This window comes from Talpa occidentalis, unplaced genomic scaffold, assembly GCF_014898055.3.
Source record: "Talpa occidentalis isolate TD23 unplaced genomic scaffold, MPIMG_talOcc4v2.1 talOcc4.12, whole genome shotgun sequence".
NCBI lineage: Eukaryota > Metazoa > Chordata > Mammalia > Eulipotyphla > Talpidae > Talpa > Talpa occidentalis.
The window spans coordinates 103,017,458-103,042,253 of record NW_023601212.1 but is presented as its reverse complement, the minus strand read 5'-3'; the positions used below and the strand labels follow the sequence as shown (position 1 = coordinate 103,042,253).

General features: G+C 75.0%; 3 protein-coding genes across 3 annotated transcripts in view; 1 reads left to right on the top strand and 2 right to left on the bottom strand.

The window, feature by feature from the left end:
- Window positions 1-24,796, bottom strand: part of RPUSD1 (RNA pseudouridine synthase domain containing 1) — a 177,125-nt gene that overhangs the window by 61,918 nt on the left and 90,411 nt on the right. The window lies entirely within an intron of this gene.
- Window positions 4,381-5,435, top strand: SSTR5 (somatostatin receptor 5). Its single transcript, XM_037504608.1, has one exon. It carries the CDS (start codon window positions 4,381-4,383, stop codon window positions 5,431-5,433), a length of 1,053 nt encoding a protein of 350 aa, XP_037360505.1. The 3' UTR covers window positions 5,434-5,435.
- Window positions 11,253-15,005, bottom strand: TEKT4 (tektin 4). Its single transcript, XM_037508115.2, has 6 exons — window positions 14,410-15,005; window positions 13,304-13,374; window positions 13,051-13,194; window positions 12,694-12,916; window positions 11,824-11,978; window positions 11,253-11,495 (listed from the first exon to the last, which is right to left on the bottom strand). Exons 1-6 carry the CDS (start codon window positions 14,941-14,943, stop codon window positions 11,279-11,281), a joined length of 1,344 nt encoding a protein of 447 aa, XP_037364012.2. The 5' UTR covers window positions 14,944-15,005; the 3' UTR covers window positions 11,253-11,278.

The window sequence follows — 24,796 nt, the reverse complement described above, 5'->3', positions numbered from 1 at the left end:
GGGAGCGACGAGCCCCTCTCGGGCTGTCCACGCCAGCGCCCAGGGCCCAAGGCTGCAGCGGGCAGCCCCAAGCCAGGGCTCTCCCGGGCGCTTCCGGCGGGTTGGGCAGTAACTGTCCCCCGAAGTAGACCGGGAGGACCTGAGGCTCAGAGGGGTTGATGAGCTGAGCCCGGAGCTGGAGCCCCGGCAGCCAGGCGTGCGGGGGCGGAGGGAGGCTCCTCGACCCTCGGCGGGCCACGGTGCCCAGCAGGTGGCGGCAGATGGCCGGCAGTGGGCTCTGAAAGGGGGGCCTGTGGAGCGGCTCCAGGCCAGGGCTGTCCCCCGCCCAGCCCCTCAGCTGCGGTGTCCCCCATAGCCCTGCCAGGGCACAGACCCGCACGCGGTGGAAGGAGAAGGGGGTGCTCGGTGCCAGGGCCAGCTCTGCCTGGGGACGGGTGGTCAGGGGCTCCGAGGACGCAAGCGAACAGGCGCCCGGGGTAGCAGCCGCAGCAGCCAGCACGCGCAGGGAGGGGCCGGGGATCCCGAGCACCCCACTGCTCTCCTGCTGTCCCCCTCGTGCCCAGGTGGGGCCGGGCGGGGAGGGAGACGTGCGCGCACCCCACGCCGTGCTGGGGAGCCAGGGTGTGGACATGCTGCAGCTGGACGAGGCTGAACAGCAGCCGGGAGGGCAGGGCCTGCCGCCACTGGGGCTGGGCCTCGGGCGCTCTCGGGCTGCCGCCCACTGTCCCCTGCGGCTGGGGAGCCCGGCTGTCCCTGGCTGGTGCCTGCCCGGCCTCTGCAGGCCGCCGTCGCCGTGTCAACCTGGCGCTCGGGATGGGGGAGGCGTCAGCCCGGACCTCAGGCAAGGCCGAGCCCCCAGGAGCCTCCGGGGGACTGGTGACTTGAGGAAAGGCCACAAGGACAGGGACAGTTCTGCCTCGAGACGCGGGCGCCCCGTCCTAAGCCCGGGTCTCGGGAGGGAGGGCTGGGCTGGTCCCCAGCCCGTCCCCGCTGGGCTCGGCTGCAGAGGACACATGGCCGGCCTGGCCTGCACGTCCACCGCCGGTCAAGGTCACCGGCCCAGGTCCGGGGCTCTGGGCACATGGCCCTGTGAGGCCCCGCGCTCTGGCCGAGGCAGAAGGCCCAGCTGCCCGGGGCACTGAGGCCCCCAGGGAGTGGCCCCTCCTCTGGGCAGGCCCCACTCAGCCACGCCCCTGCTGCTCGCCCGGCGCCCACCAGTCTGAGCCGGCTGGGACGGACGCGGGACCTGACCATCGTCCCTGCTCCGAGGAGGTGGCTGGAGCCCTGGGCAGGCGCAGGTCCTCACGGGGAGCACTGGGGGTGGTGGTGCGGGGCGTGAGGCAAAGTCACTGTCACACGGCCCGGGCCAAGCACCACGGACAGACGGCCGTGGGTGTGGCCTGTGAGCCAGCCGGCGCCGAGACAGCTGGGGGGCTTCCTGGAGGAAGAGGCATCGGTGCTGACGGCGCATTGGTAGAACAGGAGTTGGGGTGCACCGGCTGGGGTGCACACAGTCACCGACCGGAGGGAGGCTGTGTGCCCATCTGAGGAGAGTGGCAGGCGGCTGCTGGAGGACACTCTGTGCCCGCAGCCACTGCCCTGGCCAGGGCCTCCCCAGCCCCCACATGGCCTCGCTCCTGCACCCAGAGGGGTTACAGGGGCTCGGAACATGGCCCACAGGGGAGGGGGCGCCAGCAGCCACTGGTGTCGCCCTCGAGGTTGGAGGTCCCAGCTGAGGGTGGGGTCCCCACGGGGGTGCGGGAGCATCCTGCGGCTCCACCCGGACACTGTCCCGTTGCCATGGCTCCCGGCTGTGGCTAATCCCGCTGTCCTCCCCAGCACCGGCCATGTCCTCTGCAGTGTCCCTGGGCGGGCTTCACCTCAGGTGACCCCTAGGCTCGCAGCTGGGGACAAAGAGGCGGGCACTCCTGCAGGGCCCCAGCGGCCGCCCCGCTCCCTTCCCTGAGCCCCCCCCCCCACATCTGGCGTTGCCCCAGCCTGCTGCTGGGCTGTGCTGGATGGCGCCCGCCCGCCCGCCCGCCCACCCACGGGAGCCCGGACTCCACGGGCCTGGGCTCAGTTGAAGGGAGGGGCGGACGAGGGCCAGCACAGCCTAGCCGGGGCGTGGACAGGAGGTGGGGGCGGGACAGGAGGACTTGGGGCCCCAGGTGTCCCCAGAACCAGCCCCCAGCACCTGGTGGCCAGAAGGGGGGCCCGGAAAGGCTTCCTCTGCCTAAGCCGGGCGAGTGGAAGCAGGTCTTGGCCACCAGGACTTGCCGAAGGACTGGCCTGGCCCTTGGGCGAGGAGCGGGGTCCCTCATCTAGCGTCCCCCAGTCCTTTGCAGCACCCTCAGGGCTCAGGCCCCACCCCGCAGGCCCCAGGGGGCGAGGCGCCTCCCACCACGTGCCCCCAGGTGGAGTGGGGACCTGCTGGCCCCAGCGGGGTGGTGACTGCTGTGAACTGGCCTCGTGCGCCCCCCGGCCCCCATCGCTCTGCCATTGTCAGCCCCCCGCTGGCCTGGGGAGCCCCGAGCCCCTGCGCCCCCGCCCAGGCTGTGCCCCCTCCCAGGCTGCGCCCCCAGAGCCCCATAGGCCAGGCAGAGCCAAGGGCAGGGCTGGGGGAGGGGGCAGCTCCACGCTCTCCGACTGGCCCCTTCCCAGCGCCCCAGGCCTGGGAGAGGGTGGGCGCACCCCACGGGGTCGGGGGCCAGGCTGGGGCGCGCGGGCTGCGAGGCGCCCCGGAATGTCACAGCGGCCGCCGCGGGGCGCACGGGGCCGGCTCTCCGCGCCCGCCTGGCTGCCCCAGAGGGGGGCCTGGGTCTGGGGGTGTGATTCTGGAGGGAACCCCGGAAACGGGAGGAGGGGGACGGGGAGCTCTGTCCTCCCAGAATCTCCCCAAAAAGCCGGGCTGGCGCCACGTTCCCTCCCCTGGCGGCCGCGGCCCGCCGTCCCCTCGGCTTCCCGGGGTGAAGCAAGGGAGCCCCGGAAAGACAAGGGCGCGGCCGCCCCCCGCCCCCCGCCCCCCGCCCGGCCCCCCGCCCGGCCCAAGGGAGAGGGGCGGGCAGGGGCGGGCAGGGGCGGGGGGCGCGGCTCGGCGTCACCCCCGCCGGGCGGCAGGGGTGGGGTCCGCGGGGAGCCCGGCCCCCCGACGCTCGCCGCCCCGCCCCGCCCCGGCGCGCCCCGCCCGCCCGCCCACGGCGCCGGCCCCGGCCCAGCCGAGCGGAGGGCGCCGCGGTGAGTGCCGCGCGGGGGAGGCGCCGGGCGGGCGGGCGGGCGGGCCGGGCGGGGGCCGCGGGCGGGCGGGGAGCCGGGCGGCGGCGCGAGGCTGGCGAGGCCGCCGCCCCCGGGCGCTGCCCGGAGCTGCCCGCCCAGGCGGTCCTGAGAGCGCGGCCCTGGCCCCCGGGGCGCGTGCCCTGGAGCCCTGGCCGCGGGCGCGGCCCCCCAGAAGGGCGCCCCGAGGGCGGCCGCCTCCGAGGCCGCCTGTCCGCCCGCGGGCCCCGCCCCGCCGGGACGCCCGAGGCTCTGCGGACCCCGCACCCCCTCCTGCAGGCCCGCGCCCCCCTTCTGCAGGCCCGCGCCCCCTCCTGCAGGCCCGCCCCCCCTCCTCCAGGCCCGCCTCCCCTCCTCCAGGCCCGCGCCCCAGTCCTCCAGGCCCGCGCCCCCTCCTGTAGGCCCGCGCCCCCTCCTGCAGGCCCGCCCCCCCTCCTCCAGGCCCGCGCCCCACTCCTCCAGGCCCGCGCCCCCTCCTGTAGGCCCGCGCCCCCTCCTCCAGGCCCGCGCCCCCTCCTCCAGGCCCGCGCCCCCTCCTCCAGGCCCGCGCCCCCCTGCTGCAGGCGCGCCCCGCCACTCTTCTGCTTTGTGTGTTTGCTCCCGCTCAGGTGCCCCTGCCCAGGGGACGGTGGGGCGCGGCTGTTGTGATGGGGGACGCCGCCCCCCTAAGTGCCGCCTGCAGCTGTCAGGGGCTGGGCCGACTCCTCCCGGCCACGGGCGGGGGTGCCCACGGGAGGGACGCCGGCCGCCCCCGCGGGAGCTCACCCCAGGGGCTGGTGGGGCGCGCAGGCAGCCGCGGGGCCCTAGGGCGACGTGTTGGCGTCGCTGTCACCCAGCCTGCGGGACGGGGCGGCGCCCCCGCTGTCCCGCCCTTACCTGGGAGGGGCTGCCCAGGCCACGAGGCCCGCGAGCTGTTTGGTCCGGGGAGCGGCCGGGACTGGGGGGCGCGGGCTCGCCCCTCCTCCCCCGCTGGTTTTCCGGGCCATTTGCTTGATGCGCGCAGCGTGGACCTGAGTAACCGTGTTTACCCGCGGGCCAGCCTGCCTGGACAGGGCGGGGCGGGCAGGGCCTTGCACTAACCCGTTCTCTCGCCTGCAGAGCCGGCCGGCCATGGAGCCTCTGTCCCCGGCCTCGGCCGCGGCGGGCGGCAACGCCTCCTGGAGCGGTGACAACGGCACGCTGGGCGGGGCGCTGCCGGCGCGCGGGGGCGCGGGGGTCGTGGCGCTGTACCTGCTGGTGTGCGCGCTGGGGCTGGGCGGCAACGCTCTGGTCATCTACGTGCTGCTGCGCCACGCGAAGGCCAAGACAGTCACCAACATCTACATCCTCAACCTGGCCGTGGCCGACGTGCTGTTCATGCTGGGCCTGCCCTTCCTGGCCACGCAGTACGCCGTCTCCTCCTGGCCCTTCGGCTCCGTCTTGTGCCGCCTGGTCACCACGCTGGACGGCATCAACCAGTTCACCAGCATCTTCTGCCTGACGGTCATGAGCGTGGACCGCTACCTGGCCGTGGTGCACCCCATTCGCTCTGCCCGCTGGCGCCGCCCGCGTGTGGCCAAGCTGACCAGCTCCGCCATCTGGGCCTTCTCGCTGCTGATGTCGCTGCCGCTGGCGGTCTTCGCCGACGTGCAGGAGGGCTGGGGCACCTGCAACCTGTGCTGGCCCGAGCCCGTGGGGCTGTGGGGAGCAGTCTTCATCATCTACACGGCCGTGCTGGGCTTCTTCGGGCCGCTGCTGGTCATCTGCCTGTGCTACCTGCTGCTGCTGGCCAAGGTGAGGGCCTCGGGCGCGCGCGTGGGGGCCCCCCGGCGGCGCTCGGAGCGCAAGGCCACGCGCATGGTGCTGGTGCTGGTGCTGGTGTTTGTGGGCTGCTGGCTGCCCTTCTTCACCGTCAACATCGTCAACCTGGCCGTCGTGCTGCCCGAGGAGCCGCTGGCCACCGGCGCCTACTTCCTCGTGGTCGTCCTGTCCTACGCCAACAGCTGCGCCAACCCTGTGCTCTACGGCTTCCTCTCCGACAACTTCCGCCAGAGCTTCCGGAATGCTCTGTGCCTGCGCCAGGGCTTGGGTGCCGCAGAGGACGCGGACACCACGGAGCCGCGGCCGGACAAGAGCGGCCGGCTGCAGGAATGCAACGGGCTGATGCAGACCAGCCGGCTGTGAGGCCGCCGGGAGCGCGGAGGCGCCCCGTCCCGCAGGCTGGGTCCGGGAGGGGGCGTCTGACCCTGGCCTGCCGGCCTCCCAGGGGCCTGACCTCGGTGTGGGCTGTGGCCACTCACCTGGCCCCCACCCTCCCTTCACCTGGTCGGCGCCCGGGCTCAGGTGCCTCTGGGGACGAGACCCGGTGTGCTGGACCCGGCCGACCCGGGAGGCAGGAGGGAATGGCGCTGGCCTTGGAGGCAGCCACCAGGGCCAGAGTGGACAGAAGCCTGAGGAGGAGGCTTCCCTGTCGGTCCCCTGCCCCAGGGCCCCCTTCTGGGCAACCTCCCACACTGGGGGGGCCGTGAGGGGGCCCGCGTGGGGGCAAGCAGGGAGGGTGGCCGGGAGGAGGGGCGCAGAGGGGGAGCTGGGGGTGGAGAGTGGGACCTGGGCCCTGGGTCCTCTGGGGGCATGAGTGTCCAGGGGCGAGGGGGATGTGGGGCCCCACAGCATCCCCCCTGCTTTGGGCAGGGCCTCCAGTGGGGGGTGGAGGTGCTCCTTGTCCGGACAGCAGTGGGGGATCCCCAAGGCCGGGCCGGCGCAGTGCGGGCGGGAGCGCAGCGCCAAGGCCGGGCCCAGGGAGCCCCGCCTGCCGCCCCTGCCGGACGTGGCTCCGCAGCGCGTGTCCTGCGCCACGCGGGGGCAAGGGGGGGCTGCGCGGGGGTGAGGCCCCACCCGCCGGGCGCCCGGCTGCAGCAGCTCCTGAATAAACCCGAGGACACACGCCCGCCTCGCGCCATAGCAGACGAGGGGGGGGGCGGGGGGGGGGGCCAGCCTGCCCCGACGCGGCCCGGGCGCCACCCCAGGGTCGGGGAGCAGATGGCGGAAATCTCCCGAGCAATCTCCGGCCGGGCCGGACGCCACCGCGCCCAGGCAGGTGCAGCCAGCCGCGCCCCGCGCGTGGGTGGGGCCCGGGCGCCAGCCTGGAGCGTGGAGTGCGCCTGCCTGCGTGGGGCGTGGGGCGTGGGGCGTGGAGCGGGCACGCGCGCAGGCCCAGGTGCGGAGCAGGCCGGTCGTCTTTACGGGGGACACACGTCGGCCGTCCTGGGCGTGCCTTAGTGGGGCTCGCGGTCTTCCTAGTCCTTCCAGAAGCTTCCAGAGCTTTCAGAGGCGGCATGAAGGAGGTCCGGGCTGCTCACTAGCACCCGGGGCCTGTCCAGGAGGGGTCCAGCTTTGCCGGGGGCGGCCGCGGGCTTGGACAGGCACTCGGCCTTCTGGGAGCCTCTCCCTCCGGGCCGGGGTCCCAAGGCCCCGGAGCTTGGGGGAGCGGCGGGCAGGGACGGCAGCCCCACCCCCTCCCCAGGGTGCTGAGGGCGCCCGCAGACCCCCTGGCTCGGGGCGGGGCCGGCCGCCCAGGGGCCGCAGGAGCAGGTCAGCCAGCGCGGGCCCAGGCCGGCCCCAGCCACCCACCGCCCCACTTCCCAGCGGGGGGCCGGCACCGCATAGAAACGCCTCCGGTGGAGACGAGAGGGTCACCCCCCCAGCCCCTGAGCACCCGCAGACCCCGCAGGCCCACCCTCTGGCCACCCGCCTCCAGCCCCCACCTCTGCCCCTGGCCTCACCCTGGCGCGCCCCTCCCCACAAGGAACCTGACCCCGGGACCCCACGCTGACCTGGGGGCAGCGCGAGCAGAGGGCGCCCCTGCCCGGCCTTGGTGGCCGTCTCGGGCGCGCCCCACGCAGGCACCCATCGCGCGGCTGCACGGCGGCCGGGGGCTCCGAGGTTGAGCGGGAAGGGCCCCGGAGGCAGAGGGAGCAGCCCGCGTGAAGGCGCGGAGTCAGCAGAGATCGGGGTGTGCGTCCTCTCACCTTGGGGGCAGAAGGGGCCAGACTCAGGCCTCAGGCACCCCCATGGGGGTTGGGGGGCTCCATCCCGGCCCGGGAGAAGAGCGGGGATCGGAGGGGAGGAGACGGACGCGGGGTGTGCAGAGCTGCCCGGGGCAGGAGCGCCGGCCTGGGCCTGGGAGCAGGTGGCGCCACGCCCGGCGGTGTGCGGGCGCTGGGGGGACGGACACCCCGGCCGCCGCGCCCTGGCCGGGTGGGCGCCGAGGCAGACTCGGCTGGCCCGGGCCCCCCGGGAGGGCGGGAGCAGGATGTCCTAGGAGCCGCCCGGCCGGCGGGCAGCCCCCAGACCGCGCGGGCACAGAGCCAACACCCGCAGGCCTGCCTTCTGGGCCCTTTCTCCGCATCGGTGGGTTTTACTGGCGCGGGCTCCCGGGTAACCTGACCGGAAAGCCGGCTGGGGCGGGGGGGCGGCCTCCGCTGGGAGAGGCCTGGGCAGCCAGGACGGCGGCCGGGCCGGGGGTCTAGCCGAGCAGAGACTTGCTCTGGGGCGGGGGGCGGGGGGACAGCTGTGAGGGCCGCTTGCCGGGGCCCCGGAGCTCAGGCCGGTGGGGCGGAGTGTGGCGCCCGGGTCTGACCCTCCCGCAGCCCCCCGCGTGTGCAGGCGCTGTCCCGACCCTGCACGCCGGCCGGTGCCCCGGGGCAGTCCTGAGGCGTGTTTGTTGAATGAACACCGGAGCCACGGCCGTCACCAGCAGCGCTGTGCCCGCGTGTTTCACACTGAGGAAAACAACGGGCCGCTCTGGGCCATTTCGGGGCTGTGCCTGGCGGCTGCCCGGCCACCAGCCTCGCCTGGCCTCCAGGCCTTCTCCCCTTCCCCAGCACGGGCTCCCTGCAACACGGTCAGGGCCCTCGGGCTGGCCCAACACGCTGCCCTGCTGGGCCGACCCCCCCCCCCGACACCCCCCCCGTGCCCCCAGGACACCCAGCTGCCTCTGCGCCCTGCCGCCCCCACCCGTCCTCCTGGGTCCCTCAGCGGTTGGCCAGTTCCCCAGCCCGCGGACCCGAGGGGCCCCGGGCGAACCCCCACCACCCCACACCGGGGCCCAGCAGCGCCACTGTGGGGCGCACTCGCCCACAGCCGCGCTGTCCGGGGGCTCCACGCGCAGGCAGGGCCCAGGGACAAGCGCCCGGCGAGAAGGGGCGTGCGCGGGCCGGGTCTCCCCTGGTGACCAGAGTGTCCGGGCGCGGCGGCCCCCTTAGGACTTGCGGGCTCAGCCGTGGGAGGCGACCACACGGCCCACAGCCGGCCGCTCTGAACGGGCGGGGGTCGTGACACTGGGGTGTCGCCTGGATGCACCAATGGGCTTTCTGTGGGGGCTCTGCTGAACCCATAAACCGCCCAGGGCACCCCCTCCTCGTGCCCATGGGGGGCTCCAGAGGCCAGGGGAGGCCGCCTCTGAGCTCTCACAGCTCTGCGGATGGTGCCTGTGCCCACCGGCCTGCCCCGAGGGTGCGGACCCCGGCCTGCTCATCCCGGACCCCCGCCTGCTCATCCTGGACCCAGGGCCGCCGCGGCAAGCTCCCTCCCCTGCCTTCCCCTGTCCCCCCGCCCCGCGGCCGTGACTCTGCCCCATTCCCTCCTCAGTGGGGTCCAGCCCCCCCGCGAGGAGGAGAGCAGCGGCCTCTGGGTCTGCAGCTTCCCCTGTGAACCCCCAGACCCCCGAGGATGCAGAGCCCTGCGCGTGCCCACCAGCCGGCGCCCGTACACGGCAGTTGCTCGCCTGGCGTGTCCCAGGCCGGGTGAAGGGCGCGAGAGACCCCACCCTGGGGCCAGACCCCTCCTGTCCCAGCAGCCACAGGCGCCCCTCGAGGCCCCGGCCAGGCCCCAGCCCTGCACCCCGCCAGGGTCTCCTCTGGGCTGGGTGCGCCGGTCTCGGGGTTCCTTTGTCTTTCCCCTGCAGCTGCGTCCTCGAGGCCAGCTCCCCTCTGACCGGCATGCCGGGCCCCGGCTGCTCCCCGACCCGGTACCTGCCCCCTGTGGCCTCCGTGGGCTGGGCAGGCAAGTCCTGGGCCTCGGCCCCCAGGCAGACACGGGGAGCCGTGGGGAAAGGGGGCTCGAGGAGGCCCCCCAAGACCAGCAGAGGGCTCTTCCAGGGAGGCGCCCCCCAGGGTCTCTGCCTGGGGCCCGACCTGCGCTCCCAGGACAGGGAGGGGCTGAGGAGGCGTTGCCATGTGGCCAGGCAGACCCCATGGGGGTCTCACCCACCAGCCTGGGCCTCCTTCCTCCCGCCCCTGCCTGCCTACTGCCCAGCCACCCTGCGCTGGCCACTGCTGGGTTGCCCTGGCGGCCCCCGCCCCCCCGGCTGCTGCAGGCGGGCCCCGCCTGTCCTGGGCTCCAACGCTTTGTCCCTGAGGACTGTCTCTGGCTGGGGCAGGTGTGTGGTCCAGGTGTCACTCTGTCCTGGCCCCGCTAAGCAAAGGTCTGCCCCCTCCTCCAGGAAGCCCTTGGGGACTGGGACGCAGGCAAGGACCTTCCTCTTGCACAGGGGTCTGTGGACTGAGGCTCCTGGCAGGTGAGAACACCCCAGGCTCCCCACCCCAGGCTCCCCACCCCAGGCTCAGGATATCCAGACTTAGCCCCCGGCCATGTCAGACCCCATGAGACCCCTGGAGCCCTTGTGTGGGGCGGGGGGGCAACAGAAGTGGGTGTCTCCAGGGATCCACCCCCGAGGGGGGCCTGGGCCACCAGTGCCCTCATTCCTGGGAAGTGGGGTCCGGGCACCCTGGTCAGTTGTGTGGCCGGAGCTGGGTTTGCAGGGGGCGAGCAGACTCCTCCCAGTGCAGCCTGCCCAGCCCAGGCGCCCACCGCCGGGCCTAGAGGGGCCTGCGCCCGGCCTGCTGCTGTCCACGTCCCTGCCTGACCCCGGGAAAGAGCCCTTCACATCGCAGAACCCTGGCCCGTGGCTGCCCTGCTGGCCAAGACCACTCGCCTCTCAGGCCCCAGAGGCGGCTCCGGCCGCGCTGCCCACCCAGGCCCTCGCGCTCCTGCCTTGCGGCCCCGTCCTCCTGCCCACCCTGTGCTGGCTGCCTGGCGCTGGTGGGGGGGACTGGGCACTGCCCCCTCAATGGAAGCTGAGCCTGCTGCCTGCTTGGGGTGTAGCAACATAGGGGAGAGCCGAGGAGGTGGGGTTGCAGCTGGTGGGGGCTGGAGATAAAGAACAGAGGAAAGGGGGGTGCAGACCCAGCCCTCTGGGGTGGGGTCCCACAAAGGCCTGCTGAAGACCCACCCCACCCTGAATCACCCACCAGGCGCTCTGCTCCCCAGCCTGCTGGGCACGGCTGGGTTCCCCTGCCCTGCCTCGGGGCCTCCTCGTCCTGCGGGGTGGCCAGGCCCTTCTCCCCCACACTGGGGTGGCCGTTGGAACCCCCAGGGGAAGGGTGCCCAGGCCCGCGGCCCCTGGCCTGAGCTGCGGCCCGTCTGCACCCCGAACCTCCCCTGCCCAGCCGGCTGCCGCCCAGCACACAGAGCTGACCCCAAGGGAGATGGGCCTTGGCTGTGAGCCCTGGAGGGCCTGGGGTGTAGCGGAGCCCAGAGCAGGCATGGGGCGGGGCCCAGGAGCGCCCGCAGGCTGCCCTGGGGAGGCCCTGCAGGGGGTGACTCAGGGCGGCGCCGGGAGGGGCCCGGGCCGGGCTCCGGCTCCGGGCAGCTCTGGCCGGCTGGGGTCTGGCACCAGGTCCTGCCATGCGGGGCTGCCCCCGCCGCCCCCCTCCCGTCCCCTCCCGGGGTGCCCACAGGGGGCAGGGAACTTGCCGCATGACCTGGCGGGCGAGGGTGCCCGGGCGCCCTGCAGGGCCCTGGCGCTGAGCTGGAGGCCGGGGCGGGCGGCCCGCGCCCGCGCCGCTCTCCCTCGCGGCTCAGGGGCCCCCGCGCCTCCCACGGCCCGGCCAGGGGGCCCAGCCCGGCAGGAAGCGGCGGGAGAGAAGCTCCGCACTCTTTATTTGGGGGCGCGAGGGGGCGGGGCGGCTCAGGGGTAGCCCGCGAGCTGCAGCGCCGAGGGGTAGCGCGCGCGGCGCGCCAGGCACTTCTGCCGGTCGATGAAGAGGCTGTTGGCCTTGACGGCGATGTCGCGCTCCAGGCGCCCGCGCGTGTCCTCCAGGTTCCGCAGCGCCTGCTCGGCCTCCAGCAGCGTCGCCTTCAGGGCCGCCAGGGCCGCGTGCAGCTCCTGCACCTCGCAGGTCAGCCTGGGGGCGCGGGCCGGCGTGAGCGCGCGCCGGGCCGGGCCCCCCGGGCGCCCCGCGAGACTGGCCCGGGCGCGGCGGGGAGCGGGCCAGGGCGGGGCAGGACCCCGGCGCGGCCGGCCCCGGAGCCGCGTCCACCCGCCGCGCGCGGAGCTGCCCCCCGTGCGGCCGCGGCGCGCGCGCGCGCAACTCGCGCGCCCCCCGCGCCCCCCGCCGCCCGCCCCTCCCCGCGCCCCGCCGCGTCTCCGGGCCGGGCGGGCCCTCGGCGCCCGCAGCGGGGTCGCCCTGGCGAGCTGGGCGGCGGGGCCGGGCGCGCCGAGGCGGGGCGCACCTGAGCTGGGCGGCGTCGCGGCACAGCTCCACGCCCGGCCGGAAGGCGCGCCGGTGCAGGCGGGTCTGGGCCACCTTCAGCGGCGCCTCCTGGGCGCGCACCGCCCGCCGCAGCGCCGCCACGCCGCGCTCCTGGTCCGCGATCTCGCGCAGCGTCTGCGGGCGGCAGCCGAGGGCCGGGCCGGCTGGGGGCGCGGAAGCCAGGAGCGCGCGCCGCGGCCCCGCAGGGACCCCCGGGGCGGGGGACAGCGACCCCGGCGTCCGGCCACCCGGCCCCGTCCGGGCCACGCGCGGGCCACGCCGGAGGCGCCGGGGCCCGAGCGCGCCAGCCCGGGCCGGCCCTGGGGTCCACCCGCCCGGCCCGCGCCCCTCCTGCGCCCCCCGGCCCTGGCTCGGGGCGGCCGCGCGCTGGCAGAGCCGCCGCCCACCCCGAGTCCACCTGCTGCCGGCGCCCAGCCAGCGCGGGCGGAGAGGGCGCCCCGCCCGGGGGTCCCGGACCGCGGGCCGGGCGGGGCGCAGGAAGGCTCGGGGCGGCCCGGGCGCGGGGGCGGGGCCGCCGGGAAGGCGGGGCCTGCCGCCGAGTGGGTGTGGTCTGGTTTCTGGGGGCGGGCTGCATGGAAGGCGGGGCCCGAAGTGGTGGGCGGGGCCTGCCGCCGAGAGGGCGGGGCCTGGTTCCTGGGGGCGGGGCTGCATGGAAGGCGGGGCCCGAAGCGGTGGGCGGGGCCTGCCGCCGAGAGGGCGGGGCCTGGTTCCTGGGGGCGGGGCTGCATGGAAGGCGGGGTCCGAAGCGGTGGGCGGGGCCTGCCGCCGAGAGGGCGGGGCCTGGTTCCTGGGGGCGGGGCCCGCCGCCGGGCGGCCGCGCGCGCCCCACCTTGCGCAGGTGGTGCTCCAGCTTGTGCTGCGCGTCCTCCAGCTCTTGGCAGCGGCGCCCGAAGGCCAGGTTCACGTTGTCGTTCTGCAGCCGCAGGTCCTCCGCCGTGTCCCGCAGGATGCAGTCGATGAGCGCCCGCAGGTTGGCCGAGGCCAGGCGCTCGCGCTCCCCGCGGCACAGAATGTCCCGGGTGAACTGGGCCCACGTCTCGGGCGTGGACGCGCTGCGGGCAGAGGCCCCCACGGTCGGTGCCCGCCGGGCCCCCACGCCCGCCCCAGGCCGGCCCCGAGGGCGGCGGCCCCTGGCCAGCGCCCTGCGAGGGCCGCGCGCCCCCCGGCGGCCAGCGGGAGCGCCCACCTCTCCTCCAGCGCGGCCGAGTGCGGGTGGAACTGCGCCGCGGGGCTCTGGTCGCGCAGGCGCGCGCAGGCCTCGTCGATGTTGTAGGCCTCCACCTTGTCCGACCAGCTGGCCTCGCACGTCTCCTTGTGCTCGCGGTTCAGCCTGCGAGGCAGCGCCCGGTCCGCGCGGGCGGCAGCCCCTCTCCCGCCCAGCCAGGAGTCCCCGCGCGGCCCGTGCGGGGACCCCCGCCTCTCCCGGGGCAGTCACCCACCGGATCTGGCCCGTGGCCTGCGCGATGGTCCTCTTCAGAAGTTCCTGAATGTTCCGGATGAGCTCCGCCTCCTGGGGAGACAGACCCTTCCCTGGTGAGGGTCCTCAGCCACACCTGCGCGCCAGGGGGCGGGGCGCGCGGGCGGGGCCTGGCTGGGCGGGCTGCTTGCCCGGTCCCTCCTGGTGTGTTCTGGGCTTTAGAATGTTCTCTCTGGGGTGCCGTGGGGGCGGGACACTCGCAGGGCTCGTGGGCTGCTGGGCAGCTGCTGGGCAACTGCCCTGGTGGTGGGGCCTCTGCCCTGGCATCTGAGCCTGTCCCAATAGTCCACCCCTGCACTGGTCTCTGGACAGCCAGCCCCTGAGAACCAGGGCCTCCCAGAGCTGCCCTGGGCCCTGTGCTGGGTCTCCCCGATACCTGACATCTGCCTCTCGGTCACAAACTACCCCCCATCTCATTTTCACCGCCACTGCGCGCCGAGCCCCGCCTGGGCCGCCTGTGGCTGTCTGCGGCAGGCCCGGAGCAGCACAGGCCAGGGTGCAGGCAGGGCCCAGGAAGCTCGGGGTGCAGGCTAGTCTCTGGCGTTCCCTAACCCCATGGCCTGTAGCCTTCTCTCAGCAAGGCCCCGCGCTGGGAGGTGAGGGCCACCCCAGACAGGTGCTGCCGGGTTCACAGGGGACATTTGGGGGAGCAGGGCACCCCCTCAGCCCTCGACAGCCCACAGGTGCATGCCAGTTTCCACTTTGCTTTCTTGGGGTGCCGGGGTGGGCCAGCCTCTGGGCATGAGGGCCAGGCTGGGTTTGCATGACCAGGGGTGACTGGGGGCTGCCCGGCAGGGCCAGTGCCCCAGGAACCTCCCCAAGAGGGGTGCCTGGTCCCACAGCTCCCAAGCCTCCGCCTGGGCCCCTCCCATCCTGGGGGGGCACGTGGAGCCGTGTCAGGGCTGGGGGTACAGCCGGGCCCTTCTCTTTCCCAGTGACCTCTGACCTCCAGCACAGGTCCCAACTGAACAGCCCGGCGTGGCCCGCCCCACCTGGGGTGAGCCCTCACGGGATCCCGAAGGGGCGCCGGACTCGGGGGGGGGGTTGGGCCATGGCCGGGCCCAGCACCTTCAGCAGCTCCAGCTCCACGCAGTCCCGCACGAGGTCGGGGTGCTGGCGGCGCTCCCGGCTCTGCAGGTTGTCGGTGGCGATGGACAGGGGCATGGCCACAGCGTCCAGGGCGCGCTGCAGCCGCCGCCTCTGGGCCAGCAGCAGGTCAGCCTCAGCCAGCAGCTCCTGCGCCTGGCGCTGCAGCTCGCCTTGCCAGGCCTGCATGTCCTGCAGCCGCGCGCCCACCTGCCGCGTGGAGTCCTCCTGCGTGCGCCACGCCCGCGCCCCCGTCTCCTCTGCCAGGCGCCTACTCTCGTGGCGCAGCTGCTCCGAGCTGTCGCGGTCGGCGAAGGCCTGGTGGTAGCGGGCGTAACAGCCCTGGAACCACTCGTCCAGCAGGTACTTGGCCGTGCGGAAGCCGGCGGTGGCCAGGCCCGCGGACGTGTGGGCGCCCGTGTTGCACGCCACCTCGTGCTGCTTGGGGGGCAGCTCACAGGCCGGCACCGTCTGTGGGGCGGGCGGCCTAGTCAGGAGCACGTCTGACTGCGCCATGGTGCCCACCGGGCAGGGGGCAGGCGCGGGCAGGGAGTGGGGCGGGGCTCGTGGCGCCACGAGCTGGGCGGCCCCGGCCACTGGGTCCCCACAGCAGGCCATGGCACCCGCTGGCCTGGAGACTGGACAGGTACACAGGCTCTGGTTGCCAGGCAACAGGGCTCCCCTCCCCCCACCCCCACCCTCTTAAAGGGCCAGGCCACCCAGCCCCACCCGACGTGCCACTGCCAGGCCCAAGCAGGGGCCCAGGGCGCTCATCCACTGCCAGAAGGGCCTCAGCCTGTGGGCCCCTGGCCAGCCGGGTCAGACCTCTGTGGCCCTGGGGGTTTGGGACTCAGGGCTGGGGTGGGCCTCACTGTCCACCCATTCGGTCCTGGCATTGCCCTCCGGCTGCGCCTGCTCTCGCTCACCTTCCCGGGGCCCATCCAGGTGGACAGGCTGGGCTATTGGGGTGCCCTCCTAGGGGGCATTGGGGTCGCTGCCTGACAGCACCCCCTCATATCCGAAGCCCTGGGGTTCCTCTCCATCGTCCCACCGCCTGCTGTGCGGCAGCCAGGCCCCTGGGGCTCCCGAGCCCGCCGTGGAATCGTGGGTGAGACTGGAGTGCGAGGCCAGAACCCCAGGTCTGCTCTCGGCTGTCATGTCCGGCCATGCAGGGACTGTCCTGGGGCAGCCACCACCCAGGGCCACCAGTGCCAGGCCGAGGCCTGGGGGTGTCCCACACCGGGGCGAGAGGCAGCCCGAGGGCGCTGCCCGGCACGGCCAGCAGAGGGCACCATTGGCTGCTGGATGCTACACAGCGGGGGGCGCCCATCCTGGGGTTCTTACCCCCGCCCAGCCCCGCCACTCTGCCTGGACGCGCCCTCAGCCCTCAGCCCTGGGCCTTCTGCAAACCGCCTAGTCCTCTTATGAGGAAACTTCGCCCGTCCGCGGCCCAGTCCCTGGGCCCACTGGCCCCTCTGACCGCCACCCCGGCGGGCCTCCCCACCTGCCCGTTGGGCCCCTGCTGCCCCTGCGCTGGGGCAGGGCCTGGGGTCCCAGCGGGGCTTTCAGGACAGCACAGCCGCCTGTCCCCACCCAGCCAGCACAGCGCGTCCTTGAGGGCGGGGCCCAGGGTCTGTTTCCCCAGAGCGTGGGGCTCCCTGGTGCGGGGGCGCCCTGGTGGGGCTGGGGGGGCGACTGGCTGCACTTTCCTGCCTTAACCCCGTGTCCCCGTGGCCTGAGTCGCGGGTCCGCCCCTGGAACCGACCGGAACACGTGGCCCGCGCAGCCTGACCCTGGCAACCTCCAGCCCGCGACCGGCACCAAGCTGTAGTGGCCAGCGGGGCGTTCTGGCTGCGGGCCCCGTCTAGCTCACCCTGCAGCGGGGCAGTGTCCAGGGTCGTGGGCTCAGGCCCCACGCACAGCGGCTGTCCAGGGCCTGCCCGGTGCCCACACACCCGGCTCCTGGGCTCCGTCCAGAAGCCAAGGCTGGTGGGTAAAGCTCTGGAGGGGTCTGGGCGGCCCTGGCTGCCGTCCAGCGTGATCAGGTGGGGCCCGGCTGAGGGTGGCATGAAGTCAGCCGGCTCAGGCGCCCGTGTGGCCCCTCACCCCCCTGCAGGCCCCTGGTCAGCTGATGCAGGGTTGGGCGGGCCGCAGGGCCCGTGCAGGCAGGCGACAGGGCGCTGGGCTGCACCCCGGCCAAGAGCCTGACCGGGGGCCAGGCTCTGTCTCCCAGGGCCTCACACCTGACAGCTGGGGCCTGAGGCCCAGCCCCGGGGGACCCTGCGATGCTCCCTGGGGTCGCCCTCACACCCTCCCAGGCTGGCGGTGCAGTGGGGGGAGGCTGGCGGCCCCCGCAGGTGGGCACCTGGAGCCACTCACAGTCACGGCTGGCCCGGGGGCTAGCACGGGTCGGGGGTGCGCTCCTCCCCCCAGGTCCAGCGGCCTAGGGGCAGGGGGCAGGACTTCACGCGAGCAGCAGCTTCCCCTCTGGGCACAGGGGAGACCCTGGCCCCTGCAGCCAGGACAGATGACACAGCACGGAAGTGACCGGCCACTCCAGGCAGCTCTTGAGCACCAGTGCCTGCCAGTCCTGCAAAGTGGCTGCTGACATGGCAGGTGGCAGCCGCTCTGACACTGCCCTTGAACGAGCGCAGCCTGGGCCGCCCCGAAGGCCTGCGAGGGGCCTAAAGCTGCGAGGCCTGGCGGCACCTGGGTCACCATCACCGCTCCCACACCCCCATCCCAGATGCCCCTGTTGTCAGGGGCAACGGCCCTCACAAGCCTTGTGTGAACACGAGGAGCCTGAGCCAGCAAGGAGGAGGCCGGGAGCCGCTGGGGGCAAAGGGAGGGTCCGGGCTCCAGGGGCAGAGGGCCTGGAATCCCCGCCCCGCAGCGTGCCCATCAGGTGCTCTGCACTGCCGGGTTCCAGCCGTTGCTGACAAGGTGGGGGGGGACACTGCCCCTGGGCTATCGCTTCCCCTGGGGCCCGGACACAGAACATGGGCCTCACTCCCGGGGGTGCGAAGGGACTGCTCAGAGGGAATGCGGGCGTCCCCTGCCCCACTCCACACGACAGAGCTTGCCCGCAGGCTGAGGGGTCCTCCCGGAAGCAAGGCTGCAGGGAGGCAGGCTGACCCCAGGCAGGGTCTCGGGGGGCCCGGGCGCGGGGGCATCGGCAAACCCCCAGCCGTCGCCCCCAGCCTCCTGCAGCCGGGCCGAGCGTGCCTCTCAGTGGCAGGTCCGGCTTCCCAGCCCGTGTCCTCCAACTCGCGGGGCCTGCCGCTCCGGCAGACCCCCCCCGCCATGCCGCACCCCGGCCAGCAGCCGCGCAGGGGCCGGGCTCCGCGAGAGCCAGAACTGCCAGGTCCCGGCTTATCGGCTCGGCAGCGTCTCCAAAGCCTCCCACAGCTTCCCGGAGAAAAAAATTAAATACTGGATTTAGGAGAGACTCGCGTCCGTCTGCGCCGGGCCCCGAACAGGCTGCCGTGGCGAGACCCCGGCCCGGTGGGGGAGGACAGAGGCCCCCGGCCCCACCCCCGCGTCCCCACGTCAGGACCCCGCAGAGCCCCCGGCCCCAGCCCCCCGCCCACATCCCTACCGTCAGGGCCCCGCGGAGGCCCGCCACTGGCCCCCGCCACCCTTTGGGGGCGATGAGGCTTGGGGAGGTCTGGGCACCTCCGGCCCCTCAGGTCCCCACCAGCGTAGGCAACTGTGGGTGCCTGGACGGCAGCTCCCCCAGGAACGAGACCCGCGTGCTGGCCCGAAGGTGCAGGACTGAGGCCGGAGACCCCAGGGGGGCAGTGGACCCTCATGCTGCAGTGGGGCTGCCGGCCCCTGCGCTCACAGGACAGGCCGGGAGGGGCAGCAAGGCCCGGGAGGGGCCGGCCACGCTTTCCGCACCTTCGCTGGGCCGGGCCTGGAGCACCTGGAGGCCCCACCCTGCTGGAGGGGCCCAGGCGTGGCGGCTGCAGACCGCGACTGGGGTGCGCACCCCCCGGAGGCCCCGCTCAGCCCTCCTCCTGCCCGCCCCTCCTCCCATCCCGCCTGGCCGTGGCAGGTCATGGTCCGGGGCTGTCCGGGTGCCCAAGCCCCCGTTCCCGCCTCTGTCTGTCTGCGGCTGGGGGTGCCCGGTGCTCCCTCCCACCTGCCTCTCCTCCAGGGCCCCTGGTGGGGGCTGGGAGAGTGTGGGGAGTCCCAGGCTCCTCCAGGGGTCGGAGGTCAGGTCCCCAGAGGGCGGGTTTGGGGCTAGGGCGGGAGAGGTGGGAGATGGGGCCTCCTCTGGGCAGTCCTGGTCAGAGGAGAGGACAGGGTCTCCCCAGCCGCGGGGCTCCCCAGCGCGTGTCCCACAGGGGCTCCCCAAGGGGCATTCGTCGCTGGGCAGGGAGGGCCCACATGGGCGGCAGCCGCAGGCCCGGCCTGCTAAGGAGCGCCCCGTGGCCCTGCCTCGTGGCCCACTCCCTGGGGAGCACAGGGGGTGGGTTTCCCGAGGCCCATCCAAGGGAGCCCCAAGGGCATCCGAGGGCCCAGGCCACCGGCCCTCAGCAGGAGTGAGCAGACACCCCGCAGGCGGCTCCGCCCAGCCATCAGCAGAAGAGGCCCTGGAATAGCTGGGGGCCCTGGGACGGTGGGCCGGAGCCACTCAGCTGATGGAAGTGGCCGCGGGCAGCTCGGGGAGTGCCAGCCGGTCATGCTGGGAGCCCGAGGTCACCAGCCGCGTCGGCTCTGCCGGCCACCCCCCCACGCCCCCTCGCCTCTGCACAGGGGCGCCTGTCCCTGCCCCGCCCCGTCCACCTGGGGGGCCTCAGCTCGGGCCCAGGAGACTCTGGCCCAAAGCTTAGCTCCCGGGGGCCGGGCCGCCAGGCTGGTACTCTTGCTGCAGTGCTGGCCGCACCAGGTGGGGAAGCCGGGGCTCCGCAGGGCTGTCCTGCCCATCCACGGGGCCATCCCGGAGGGCCCAGGAGGCACAGGAGGCCCCTTCCTGGTCCTGAGCCCTGGGGGGCCATGGGACATGCCTGGGGGGGGCTTGGGGACACCAGCCGTGGGGTCCCTGGCTCGAATCTGCTGGGCCCACCGTCACAGCAGGGGGCGGGCCGGGGAGCCGGTGCCTGCCCGTGACCTGCGGGCCCCAGAGGCTGAGTCCGAATAGAAGGGGCAGCCCCGTGACCCGGTGCTCTCCCCCAGCTGCGCCCCCCACTGGGCTTATCGGCGCTGTGGGGGTGGGGGGAGCTATCGGCGCTGCTGTGGCCCCGCACAGGCCTCCGGAAGCACCGCGCGCCAGAGGAGCGGGAAGCTGGTCCTCGTGTGCGCTTGCCCACTGTGCCGCGCACACCAGCCCCTGCGCCCTCGGCCCCAGGTCTGGCCAGGTGGGCCCAGGGCCCTCCAGCTGGCCCCCAGCAGCTCCTGGTCCCCACCCCAGCCGTGTCCTCCTAGCACAAGCACCTGAGGTAGCTTGCTGGCTGGACAGCGGACAATGGTGGACCTGCCCCTCCAGGCCCCCGCGAGGACCGTCCCCACGCACGCTAACATCTGGGGCTGAGACGGCCAGGCTGGCGCCAGCAGGGGCAGAGGCCAGCAGCCGGGAGGGATCGAGGGGCCGAGGGGCCGGGCGGGGGTTGCTGCAGAGAGGGGGGGAGGCACAGGTGAGTGACAGCAGGGCCTGGCGGCACAGCCGCTCATGCGTGCCCGGTGCGGGCCTTTGGCAGGGGTGAAGTCGCCCACCGCAGAGCAGGGGTGAGGCCCCGCAGCTCCCCAGCTGGGAGCCCTGCCCCACATGAGCTCTGCCCGGGGGCGCTGCCTGCCCTTCCTAGGCGCTGCAGAGGCGCGGGGAGCGGGGGTTTCTGCCAAGCTGGCCACCACCTGGCGGCCCGGCCACCCCAGCCCAGAAGCTGCCGCCACGGAGCCCAGAAGCCCCGCACCCTCCGCCGGTTGCCTGGCAGCACGCTGCGGCCTCCCTCCCTGCCCACACAGGCCGCCTGCCCACGGCTGCCGCAGGGGCGAGGGCCGCTGTCCCGTGTCCCCCAGGGCTGGCCAGGCCACCTCTCCCTCGGGCTGGGCCCCACACTCTGCCGAGAGCCCCCACGCTCACCCTCCAGAGCCCCTGTCCCCCCGCCTTGGTCCGCCCTGGCGCGCAGGTCTCCCCGTCACACCAGGGCCGGCAAGCGCGGTGCCCCAGGCCACTGTGGGGCTGGGCTGGGCAGGGCTGCACCCCTGGCCATGGCACAGCGGAGCCGTCCCCCAGCGCAGCAGCCCACAGTCCAGACAGCCGGCCCCGCGTTTCCTTGGTGCTCAGTGCCGCCTGCTTGCCCTCGGGAGTCCCGCCCACGAGCCGGGACTCCTGGCTGAGCTGGCCGCTGGGCCCAGCAGCTCGCTCCTGGATGTGGCAGCCCCCAAGGCCCCACCCCAGCCCTGGGGACACAGCAGCCCGTGTGGCGCCAGCCTCCTCTGCTGCTCCCTCCCCACGCCTCTGGGGAGCCCGTCCGGACCCCGTCCCCTCCCTGGGCCACGGGGTCAGAGCCCGAGAAGCACAGGCCCTGCGCAGGCCAGCGCCTCGGGGACCGTCACTCCCGGCAGCTCCTGCTCCGCGGCCACCGCAGCGGGGAGGGGTCCAGAGACCCCACAGCCAGGCCGGTGCCCTCACAGGCCCGTCTGCTTGTCCAACCCCAGGAAACCCATGGGGAGACGCAACTGCCCCTCCTGCTCTGCTCTTCCTCAGCCCTGGGCAGCCCCGTCCTGCCCGGCCCAGGCCTGCGGGGCAGGAAGCCGGCCTGGAACACGGTGGAGGCCTGGCCGGTGGGATCTGTCTCCCCATCCGGCCCGAGGCCTGCAAGCCGTCACGGGGCGGCCGCCTGCCGTGTCCTCCGCCAGGGGTGACGCTCTGCTGGCGGCCACGTGGGGTGCTGTGTGCAGGAGATGCCCCAGCAAGGGGGCTGCAGGGCTGGCCCGGGGCAGTCGGGGGGCACTGGCCCCCAGCCCCAGCAGGGGGAGCCTCTGCCCCGGCAGCAGGCCAGCATGTGAGCCGGGCCCGGGCGTCCCTCCCTTGGGGACCCGACTCCCTGGCCGACGTGCTCCCCGGCCAACATGCTCGCCCTGTTTAAATATTTAATCCAGTTAAATATTAAACATCTCCCAGGCCCCAATCACCCCCAGATCGATTCCTGGCCCTGGCTGCGCTGGGCACGCCCCAGGCCGGCTGCAAGCGCTGGGGGACAGGGCCCGGAGGCGCTGCCGGGACCTCCCGGGCGCCTGTCCCTGCCGCGACGCAGGCAGCGTGGGGGCTCCAGCCACTCCTCAGGCCTTTTCAAGACAGCCCCGCGCCCTGCATCTGCTCTCCTCAGCCCAGGTGGGACGGCGGCCAGCGCGGCCATGGACAGGCTTGGGCTGCAGGGAGGACGCACGCTGCCCCTGCACCAAGGGGCCTCAGAGGGACCTCGCCCCCATCCGGAGGCCCCAGTGCCCCTCCCCAGCCTCCCAGCCCCCAGGGACCCGCGAGCGGCCTGGCCTGCCGTGGACAGTGGCGGCCGCTCCCCCTGGCCTGCAGACCCTGCTTGGAGCCGACGGTCCTGGAAGTGGCCACTGAGCCGGACCCCGCCCAGGGCTGCCCACCCACAGGCGCTCGTCTCAAGGACACGAGTTCCAACCTCCGGGAACTGGGCGGCTGCGGGGGGAGAGGCGCATGCCTGGCCGGCCCTGACCCGCGGTCTGCAGAGGGCCGGGCTGTCCCCGGCCAGGAGCAGCGCCCACGGTGGCCTCTCCCGCCAGCCCCCTGCCGGGCAGGGGTGGGGCCGGGCCTCTCCTGCAGGTTCTGCTGCTGGTCAAGCTGGGCCTCGACTCTGCGTCTCAGACGCCCCGTGTGGCCCTGCTGGTCCCACATCCCCGTCAGCGCTCCGGCCGGCCGGCAGCCCCCGGTCCACCGAGGGACCTGGAGCCCTTGCCGCAGGCTGCCTTCCGGGGAGGCGTCCCCCGGGCTGGGTAGGGGTAGCAGGCGGGCCGAGGCCCCAGGCCTGCACCGCTGCACCCCCTGCGACCAACCCCTCCCAGCGCAGGCCGCTCCTCCTGGGGGCACGGCAGGGCGCTGGGCCCTGCGGGTGGCGGGGAAGCCGGAATTAAGTGGAATCCACAGAACATTAAACAAAGCAGCAAGAATTTACAATAAATGATGTAAACGCGCGGGAGTGGGGCCTCTGCCAGCAGCGGCCGGCCAGGCTGGGGCTGCACTGCAGCTGGGCCTGGCTTGGACAGCGCGGGCGCCCTCAGGGGGGCCAGCAGAGCCTTGGAGCTGGAGACCGGCGTCCCCGCTGGCCCAGGAGCCCCCGTGGCCAGTCTGAGCCCTGTGCCTGGGGGTGGGGGGCAAGGCCTGGGCGAGGCCAACATGCGCTCACGCGGGTGTCCCGGGCGCAGCGGGAGGGGCCATGATGGACGTGGGGGGCGGGCCGGGCCCGCAGCGTTGACCTTGGGGCTCTCTCTGATGAAGACCCCCTGAGGCCCAGCCTCAAGGGCCTGGTGAGGGAGCCCCGCGGGGAAAGGGCCTGGGGAGAAGGGGAGGGAAGCGGATGGCCCTCCAGGCCCCCTGGTCCAGGCGGCCTGGGCCCTCCCGGCGGCTCCAGGGTCAGCCCTCGCCCTCTCCTGGGCAGTCCGTGCCGGGGCTGCTGGGCGCAGGCAGGAGGGCTGCGCCCCCCCTCAGGCGGGGTCAGCTCCCTCTGCTCAGAGGAGTCTGCCCGCGCCCCAGGAGGAGGCCCTGGGTTGGGGTGACGGCCGCGAGGCACATCCCGGGGCTGGGTCTTTCGGGCGAGGCCCCTGTGAGCCTCGCGGGGCCAGGCCGGGGTGGCCCTGCTGAGCACGTCCTGTCGGCCTCCTGGGCCAGGGGCACCCGGGAGCTGCGGCGGGCATGAGCGAGCCCCGCCTGGGGGTGGCGCAGGGGCTGGTGCCGAGCAGGGCCTGGGGTCAGCAGGGCCACCCCTGCCAGCAGTGGGCATGGCAGGACTGGGGCTGGCGGCTGGGATGGGCCAGCGGGGGAGGTGGGCAGGACCCGGTCCTGGGACGTGCGCCTGGAGATCCGGTGACGCCGCCGGGGCTCCGGGGAGACTGGGGGTGCGGGGAGGGCGGGCAGGGCGGGGGAAGGAGGCCTTGACAGGCAGGGGGCCCAGGTGGGCAGCTGCTGGGCAGCAGCCCACGGGTCGGGCACCCTCCTGCGTGTACTAGGGCTGACAGCAGGGGTGTGCCCACTGCCCGGCCCCGCCAAGTGGGTGGCTGCGGTCACACGCCGCGTCCTGCCGGCTGACCCGGTGGCCATTTGTCCCCCCCACGCAGATCCCCGCCGGGGAAGTTTGCTCTCCAGAGAGCAGGAGAGGGGAGCAGGGTCAGTCTCCCAGGCCCGGCCACAGCTGGACACAGCCCCGCTGCGGCCCGAGCCTCCTCCCCGGGGTCACGGCTGCTCCGCCCTCCGGCTGCCCCCGGGCCGGGAGCCCGCGGGTCCCCCCTGGCAGGGCCCGGGCGGGGGGTGCGCGCTGGGGTCTCCTTCCAGGTGGGAGGGCGCTTGAGGGAGCCCCGGCCCGAGTCCCGCTGAGGGGTCGACGGCCAGGCTTGCTCAGGTCAGAGCGCGGACCCGGCGCGGGGCCCAGCGAGGGCGGCCGGAGCCCCACGGCGCCGCCCGGAGGGCCTTGGGGCGCAGGGGACCCCGCGAGCCAGCGGCCTCGGCGCCCCTCCAGGCCCTCGCTGCCGCCTGGGGCCAGTTCTCCCCCCCTGGACTCGCTGCGGCCCGCGCCAGGCCGGGGAGCAGGGGGCGGGGCCGCTCGGGGCGCGCACCCCGACACCCCGCTGCTCGGCCGGCGGGGCCCGGCAGGCGGCGCTCGCGTCCCGCCCCCGGGGGCCGCCAGCACCCCGCGCCCGGCATCCCGGCCCGGGGCCCCCGGGCGGGGGGAGGCGGCCCGGCCCCGCGGCTCTCGGGCCGGCGGCCGGGGCGGGCCGGAGAGTGAGCCCCGGCCCGGGCGCGCCCCCCTCCCGCCACCCGAAGTCTACGGGGCGGCGCGCCGGGGCCCCTCGTCTTCCCGCTCGGGATGCCGCGGGGCTGCGGGGGGCGGCCTCGGGGACCCCCGTGGGGGCGGGACCCCGGGGCCCGGGCACCCCCGACCGGCGCGCGGCGCGGGGCGCGGCCTCCCCAGGGGGCGCCCGTCCCCGCCGGAAGCGGCCGGGCCCGGGGAGCGCGGGGCCCCGGCACCCCCCGCCGCCCCCCGCCGCCCCCGCGCGCCCGGCCGCGCCCAGACACTCGCGGAGGGGGGGCCGCGCGCCCCGCCCCGGCGCGTCCCCCACGCGCGCCGGCGCCGCCCCCCGCCGCCCCCCGCCGCCCGCCGCCGCCCCCGGGTCCGCGCCGCGC

Excerpts from the sequence above, each read along its gene's own strand:
- SSTR5 (XM_037504608.1), top strand. The coding sequence starts at position 4,381 with ATGGAGCCTCTGTCCCCGGCCTCGGCCGCGGCGGGCGGCAACGCCTCC.
- TEKT4 (XM_037508115.2), bottom strand. The coding sequence starts at position 14,943 with ATGGCGCAGTCAGACGTGCTCCTGACTAGGCCGCCCGCCCCACAGACG. Across the intron at positions 13,375-14,409 it reads TGGAGCTGGAGCTGCTGAAG|GAGGCGGAGCTCATCCGGAA; the intron begins GTGCTGGGCCCG and ends CTGTCTCCCCAG. Across the intron at positions 12,917-13,050 it reads TCGGCCGCGCTGGAGGAGAG|CGCGTCCACGCCCGAGACGT; the intron begins GTGGGCGCTCCC and ends CTCTGCCCGCAG.